At 34.4% G+C, this 8,813-nt stretch overlaps 1 protein-coding gene across 1 annotated transcript in view; it reads right to left on the bottom strand.

The window, feature by feature from the left end:
- Positions 1–8,284, bottom strand: part of LOC123524856 (uncharacterized) — a 39,823-nt gene extending 31,539 nt beyond the window's left edge. The window contains exons 1-7 of the mRNA XM_045303378.2: positions 8,171–8,284; positions 6,918–7,005; positions 6,331–6,525; positions 4,779–4,909; positions 2,746–2,854; positions 2,138–2,295; positions 1,108–1,227 (exon numbers count right to left, since the gene is read on the bottom strand). Of these exons, the coding sequence (XP_045159313.2) occupies positions 1,108–1,227; positions 2,138–2,295; positions 2,746–2,854; positions 4,779–4,909; positions 6,331–6,525; positions 6,918–7,005; positions 8,171–8,182 (813 nt within the window). The 5' untranslated portion in view covers positions 8,183–8,284. The remainder of the gene's footprint in view (positions 1–1,107; positions 1,228–2,137; positions 2,296–2,745; positions 2,855–4,778; positions 4,910–6,330; positions 6,526–6,917; positions 7,006–8,170) is intronic.
- Between the last annotated feature and the right edge of the window lie 529 nt (positions 8,285–8,813).

Here is an 8,813-nt window from a genome sequence, read left to right on the forward strand (position 1 = left end):
ATTTTCAATCTCAAACTCAGCCGAGACTGAAAACTGCCTTGTGAAGATAGGGCCAGGTCATAATTAGATGTAACATTAGAAGAACATTCTGAGTTTCAGAACTTTGAGTGTATTACCCTATTTATCATCTGGCGTGTACGTACAAATAGATATCAGATAGTCAAGATTATCACTGTGTACAATAGAGACATAATTTACATAACATATAGTCTATAACATTTTTCATGGTGTACCTTATAGATCTACATCCTCAAAGCGTATAACATAATATATATTTTTGATAAACAGTCATCGATTTTACTTTAGTTTTTGCTTGGGTTTAACGTCGCACCGACACAATTAAAGGTCATATGGCGACTTTCCAGCTGTGATGGTGTAGGAAGACCCTAGGTGCCCCTCCTTGCATTATTTCACTCACGGGCGGGCACCTTGGTAGAACCACCGACCTTCCGTAAGCCAGCTGGATGGCTTCCCCACATGAAGAATTCATCGCCTCAAGTGAGGCTCAAACCCACATCGATGAGGGGCGTGTGATTTGAAGTTAGTGACCTTAACCACTCTCGGCCACGGAGGCCCCTCATCGATTTGGTGACTATGAAAAAAAAACCGCATCTAACATTTTATAACAGAATATGAAACATTCACAAAAAATGAAAGACGAAAAAATTAAAACAATGACATATGAAAAACAAAGATAAAAGTGATTAAAATTAAAGAAAATACAAAAAAAGTTTTGAAAAATCCTTTCTTTTGCAAAAGGAAAAAGCATTCTTTTTATTTTTCATAATTCGAGAAAATAAGCAAATATCTTAAACTGTCCGTTTTACTGAAAACACATCTTTCGTAAAAAATACTTTTTTTTTCTTTCAGCAAATCTATGATAATGGTAACATTTGCAACATATTCTTTAGGCCTGTTCATACAGATCATACAAAGAGATTTCGTATGTTTGACTATTTCAGCACAAGCAACGCAAGTTCGAAAAGTGAAAGAAATCTTATATCGAAGCAATATACGCTATGGATATACCTGACTTGTATTTTCTTACATTTTCTTATTCTTCATGTTACCTTTTCTAAATATGATTCATTATGTCGTGTAACTCACATCGGTTTCGTATATAGTAGTGGTTGCAGCATCAACTGTTTCTATTTTTGCATGAAAATAGTTCTTTACTTCCGGTGTTGGTTTATTTACGCGTCCTGGACACACTACTCCAAGGGGCGGCTGAAAGAGTAAACATACTTTGTTAGTGTTTACAAGTCATTGTCATTATATCCATGTGTATTCAATGTATTTCGTTCCGCATGTCGCATACTTGCAAACTTTAAATTTTAAAGAAATATCCGAATGACAGGGAAAGACACGAGTGCTAAACAACTTAAATACAAACACAGTCTTTTACATATTCAAAGCTTTGTACGCTTATTCTTAACCTTTACCCTGCTAAATTTCTAAAATGGACTGGTCCATCATTCAATTTGGCCAATACCAATTCTTATTCAAAGGGGTGTTCACTGAAAATTTACTGACTGAATAGCGAACAGTGCAGACCATGATCAGCCTGCACGGACGTGCAGGCTGATCTTGGTCTGCACTAGTCGCAAAGGCAAAACTACTTGCCGCCAGCAGGCTAAAGGTTAAAAATAGTTTAGAAAAAACTGGAACAAAATACCGTACATCTTATTACAAAAACAATAAGGAATTTTATAAAACACTTGTACTTAGTTACATAATTATAAATGATTTGAATTCAGTATTATTTTAGTGGCTATTTCTTGAGTATGATGTAAAGTACAGATATACTCCATCTGTTATATGTCACATTTCTACTGCTTGACAAACGATTTCAGAAGAACAGAACAGAACAGACCAGAACTGAACAGAACATATATTTTATTAACGTATACAATACATGTATCTTGTTAAAACAACATGAGATTATATATCTGATACAATTTTAGCTATGAAAGGACTACATATGACGCCAGTCAATTAACACGTTAATCAAGAACGGTTGCTACATATATATCACAGTTTGTAGGAAAAAAATTGCGAGGCAAGAGACTGATTTAAAATTTAGTTATATAACACAAAATGAATAATTCGACTTATCTATATGGTATGTTTGCTTTACCTCAAACACTGTCGGATCATCAACACTTGTTCTAAAGTCAATGTAATCATAGTAATGTTCAACATTTGACACGACTCCTGTGAAATCAGTCTGTACTCCTTTAACATATGCTCGGACGGGAATCCTCGGATAAGCCACCGGATCTTTCCAGTTTTCCACTAAAAGACAAAAATATATTAGAATGCAGAATTAATTATATTTTGAAAAAATCTGAACTTGTCGGCAAAGACTGTTTCGCATATACACCGAAACCAAACTAAATAAAAGCATCCATTAAAGTTAGCGTGTGTTTTAACATATACACTGAAATCGAAACGGGCACAAAAATAAAACTTCACATCACATGACAAAATGTGGTCTGATAAATCGTCCTTGCTCACACCAAAATAGGCATAGAAATCTTCCGTGAAACGGCTGTATTATATTCGGTTGAAACTCCTATTTCAAGTCGCATGAAACCGATTTTGTTCGGTTTGAATTTTGATATTTTTACTACTTCTTATAAATTTCATTTACATGTATTTGTAATAAACAAAATGTAAATAATATAGTATTCAGCGAATTGATATCGCTTCAGAAATTTTCCTTTAAATCAAGAAATGACTAACCAGAAAAGTAGTAGTCAAGAGTAAAGTTTGCTCGAAGTTGCGGCCAGTACAGACAAGATTGCCAGTGGTCAACCGTAATGCCCCGAACCTTATCTCTTCCATGATATTGCTGAAATACAAGGAATTATGAAATAACAATATAGCCAAGATGTTCCATTTTGTTTTATCATTAAGTTTTCTTAAGACGGCTACAGCTGATCATACATTATTTCTACTGAACTTCTATGAATTAGGGCATTCCAAAAATATTTACACATATCTCTCTCTCTGATGCCTCAGAGTGGTTAAAGTCGCAGACTTCGAATCACTTACTCCTCACCACTGCGGGTTCGAAACCTGTAGATTTCTTTCATGTGAGGAACTGGCTTACGGAATGTCTGTAATTCTACGAATGTCCGGATAGGCCACCATCAAAAGCTAAAAAGTCACGACATGTCCTGTAATTGTGTCGGTGTGACGTTAAGCCCAGCAAATTCTATTATTTAAAGTCACTCAATGTTTAAAGGCATTGATACAAAAGGTCGGCATTGAGTGTACGCTCACATTGAATGCACACTATTAAACCTACTAATGTAATTATATCAATAAAATACTGTTTAAACCAAAAAGGCAAAAAGCATATGAAGAGGGACGTGACTACGCCTTTAAGTCGCTTATTTAAATAAGCTAAGACCTTCTCCGCGTGAGAAAGCGAACTAGTGAGGAAAACACAGGATGTTTCGACACCATGTTTTGTACTTTCTCTGGCTTGTTTAAATATAAATTTCAATACTCAATAGCTGTATGACGTGTAACTTGTATCTGCATATATATTATGTGAATGCCTAGTTGCAGCGTTTAGTATATAGTAACTTTATATGTTTCTACTGTTCGATACTGTTGTGATGTATGCCACTATGGGCTTATCAGCCTAAATGGAACGAAATACAATGTCTTTATAGCTTTGCATCGACACTATTCCAATCTCTGACTCTAGCAACAATGTATTCAATGCCCTTTGTTACACTTAAATAATTTTCCTCCGGGTACCTTGCCTGCGAGCTCAAAACAATTTAGGGATCAGACAAATTACGGATAGACCAAACTATTTGATGTTCAGACAGAAAACTTATATCTCTTGTACATATTACACAAATATGTCTGTTCTATATTATGTCTCTCTCAGGACAAACTTCACTCGAAAGACTCAGAGCACATGCACTTCCAAGTATCAATTAAGTTTCTGCGGTTATATACAAACCCACATCAGGAATAAATTCTGGTAAGAAGTTACTATGCATCGATATAGAGACATATTGTGTTGTTTTTAAGTATGCGGAGACTGAAGGCTTTCCCATGAACTGTGTATTTTATCCATATAGTATATGCATATGGTCACAATTTATTCCTTATACTTGTGTTTCAGTTGTTACGTCTTATCGTAATTTTTTTTTTTTTTTACTTAAAATACTTTAGATAAGAGAAAAAACAAACCAGCAACTAGTACAACAGCAAAAACTATTATAAAAAGTAACAAATGAAATACCTTAAAAATGTTAATTAGCCATAAAATCCAATCTAATATGCAAGAATAGTCCAGATTCTACCCCGGTCAAATTTAAATCCAATCAGCATAAATTCCAAAGTATTTCACAACCGGAGTTCAAACTGAATTTAATATTTCCAAATAATATGAATCCTCTCTTCAAGGATAAATTTTTAATGTAAATCCTTCAAATGTTAAATGTTCAAACCGATAATATTTCACTATTAAGAAATACGGGAAAGTTTTTAAAAAGAAAATTCTGGAAAAACCAAGAACAATCCAGACTTCGAAAATAACTGTAACGTCCTGTTTATCAGTATTGTGGTAGAACATTCTGGTACACCATATAATATAAACAACATATTAACATACCAGGCCAGTATACAATGAGTTATCAACAAAGCCTAAGGGGAAATGACATGTACATAACATAGTGTTGATTACAGATCGCTGAAACGACAAAATAGTCCCAAACGGCGGCTCTTGGTTCAGCAAAAATTTATTTTACCTGCCCGGATGATTTCAAAATATGTAGCGCGCCTTGTGTGTTTAGGATGTGAGGAATACCATTCTTGGAGAGGTTTCCGAAAAATACATCCGTCTGGTCCTTCGTGAGAATCTTCACTTTGCATGTTTTACCTGCAGATAGAGATCAAACGTCACGTGAACAACGTGCTTCGACTAAATGGCATTGTTTTTGCATGGTAGTGAAATTTTAAGAAATGTTTGTACCATCTTGGTAGATTGTGTTTCCATGATAGTCGGAAAAGAACGGATCACGTTTATAGGAAAATACGATGTTGTTCTAATGTACATTCTGTCTGCTAGGTCTTCTAAAATTATTTCAGACAGTGAAGGAATTTTCAAAGTCAGTTTTAAAATGAGAACTCTGTGACCATTCCATTTTGATAGTTTGATCAAAATGACAGCCCAAGGTAGAATTACATTTATTAATTTTTTTTTAACTGCATTTAATTAATTAGGAGAAAAAATATCTCCCTTTTCAACAATAACGAAAGAAATTATCGTGCTTTATATCTTCAGTCAAGAAGCTATAGAAACTCTTTATGGACCAAACATTGACGCTGGCATTTTCCTATAAAAGTAAAGTACTTTGCCTTTAAAATTAAAATATGTCAATTTATTATATACCTATATAAATTCTGTAAATAATCGGCTTGTATTTCACAAGTAAATATGAACAGGCAGAAGAAATTCCGTATTGTACCTTTTGTATTGTATGTTACCGGACTACTTTCATTAATATGCATGATCTGACACAGTTCTGTAAATAGCGCACATAAAAACTTCACTTATTCTATTTTAACATCGATAACATCGATAACATTGAAGATTTCGTTCAAAAACAAATCAACAAACAAAAAATTGGAGGTATATTATAAAAGGGTCATTATTACAGTAGCTAGATCTGGGATTTTGTATTCGGCTCTTGCGCGCCTCGTGAGATACGATCTGGCGAAATCCACACGAGCCGAACGCAGATCGAGCTACTATTATAATAACCCTATTATATTAACAAATTGTTCTAAATACAACTTCTGGAAACTGTATGATAATATATATCTGGTTCAGAATAAAAGAAAGTAAAAAACTCGGACTTGATGGATCAAACGGTAATCGTTAACTTACGGAGAGGTAGGCTTTTGCATTGCTGTATTAATGGAATTAATTTTATCAACCCTTAGCCTGCTGGCCCTTTGCTACCAGTGCTGACCAAGATCAGTTTTCACGTCCGTGATCTCACCGTTCGCAATTTAGCCAGTATAACAGTGGTATTGTCCAAATTGAAAGATGGGCAAGTTCATTATAGAAATTTAGCAGGGTAAGGGTTAAAGCAAAACGCTTAACAGCAATGACCTAATTGTTTAGATTATAAGATGTAAGCATCTGTTTAATTGGATATATACGAGTGTTGTTTTTGTTGTTTTTAATCCGGCATTAAAAATGTGCTATGTTAATACGACAAAGACATGTTTTTCTTTCCTTTTTCCATGCTATTATTTATGGCAGAAAGAACATTTAAATTAGTAACAGCTTACCATATATATAGGTAACTTGGTTGTTTGTGTAATCGAAAAGTGAAATATTGTCTGTGTTGTTTTTCTTTGCTCGTATTGCTGCACGGTTTCCGGGGTTGTCAAAATATTCATACGCTGTAATGGTGTAGTTTTTGTTGACAAAATTTGCCTCTATTGTTGCTTGAAACTGGTCCGGTAGATCTGGCAGTGTAGGATCTAGAAATTAGAAAAAAATGGTGAAAAAACATTACGTGTAAATTAATACAAATGAATTTGAAGTGAAAACGTCTTTCAGAATTACAAGATAGTTTGTATTGCAAGAATTTCTGTAAAATAACCATGCAAGAATCGTAAGCTCAACCATACAGCTCAACAATAATGATGAAGGGTTTTCGTTTTTCGCTGGACAAGTAGTTGAAATAATTTGAGCTTCAAAATTACAGTATACTTAACCCTGTATGAAAGGCAAATCAGAATTTGTAACAATCCTGCACGAGTTATGTCATGCACAACACATACTTTTTTTATAAATACAAAGGATTGCATTTTAAATTTAAAGTATAAAATTGAGATGCTTTGGTGCTGTAACATGAAAATGAATCACTTACCGTTTGGACTTGCTGTGCCCGTAAATTTCGTGCAGTAGGGAGTCTTTCCTTGCACCGAACAAATTAGGTAGAAAATTATTCCGCACCACTGAAATAAGTAAAATATGTGCTATAGACAACTTTATCTACATATCTAAAAGCTGGTGAAGTTGGATGTTAGCACAAGAGAAAGAGCTGCACGTGTAGTTGGTTTATCAGTACTTCGGCTGTAAATTGACATCGATCTACATTTGCCTCGCTAGGAGCGGACGCAGTGGTTCAGTGATAACACTGTCTGACAATTAAATCAGGGGTCGCAAGTTCGAATGATAAGAGTCCCGTGTTTACGTGCTTTACACGTGGCGCGCTAACAGACTAGGAAAGCTTCCAGAATTGGAGCGTCTTCTTTATCTTGCACTATTCTTCAACTGAAAAATATATAACAGTTAAATAAATTCTGAAGGAGCCGCCCATATGGTCTACTGGTGGCGACTATAAATAAGCTTTATATCAGTCTTTATTCGTTAGTCAATTTGTGATGAGAAAACGAATGATATACGTCTAAAAAAATTTAAATTCAACAAATTTAAAGCACATAACATAAAATTACTTCGAGAAAATCAACGTCTAACCGACTTTTCGTCCTAAAATAAATTTGAATGACTGTTTTGAAAATAGAAGAGAAACAATAGACAGGTATATGAAAGAAATGTAAGACATGGACGTGCACAAAAGGGAGAAAAGAGTTTGCTAAAACATGTTTTAGCTATTTATCGAACAGAATTAATGTAAACAAAAGTAATATATACACTTTATCTAGTGTTAAAACGTTTGAGATCTACATAAAAATTAAAATTGTATTATGTTGAGATACGTACATGTAGATAAAATGTATACATCTGTCCATGCACGTACGGAATAGCAATTACAATTTCATGTTTTATACCACATCTACTGGTAAGGCAGTACAGAAGTAAGTGTGGATCAATAGGCCGCGAGGTCGATCCAGGCCGAGTTAATTGCTAATAATGACGATTTGTCAAACAACAGTACACTGGTGTCCTTAGTCTCCCATGTCTAACTAATGCTTTTATTTGTTTTATTTAATTCATTTACTTGTGGAGAAAATGTTATGTTTTAGCACAGAATCCATGAACATGAACATGACTGAAGCCACTAAACCTATATCGCGCAAACTTCGTAACATCAGAACTGAATTGTGTACAAGTGACTTGCGAAAATACATGTATATGTATAAAACAAAAGTATCTTACAAATGGAAACATTCTTGATCCTTATATCCTGTAGAAATATTATAATTCCAGAAAATTGAATCCCAAATTGCAATATTAACCTAAAATATGTTACACGTGATGGATACAGTCATATATCATGATACTGTTCGTGTATACTGCTTGCAATTCTTTGCGCTTCATCTTTTTACTTTAAAATGATTGCGATCGATCATCCTCAAATGCTTAACAGCACTGGTTCGAATCAAAGACCCACCACAACCTAGCTACTTACTTCTTCCTCCCGCATGAAATTTGTGAAAATCCTTCAAGGCATACAGCTATTCTACAAGATAACAGGTGGACAATTTATGTCCTCCCTGAATACATATGTCTACAAACTTATTCAGTCAATCTCTTTTAAGTATAGTTTCAAAAACATATAGTCTAAACGCCTCAACTTAATGCATTAAGTACCGCACATAATGCTACATTTATCCAAAAAATGTTTAGACATTAAAGACTTTGTCTTGGCCTTATATATGTCACTGTCTGTGTGCAACCAGATACATGTACGTGTATTTCCAGTTGTTTCTACACAAATCATGTATAATCACCGTTCATAGAAATACAAAACAATACATTCATTCTGTGGCGCGTCTTTAAGACGGGGGACATAAGTATA

Source organism: Mercenaria mercenaria, chromosome 3 (assembly GCF_021730395.1).
Source record: "Mercenaria mercenaria strain notata chromosome 3, MADL_Memer_1, whole genome shotgun sequence".
NCBI classification, from domain to species: Eukaryota; Metazoa; Mollusca; class Bivalvia; order Venerida; family Veneridae; genus Mercenaria; species Mercenaria mercenaria.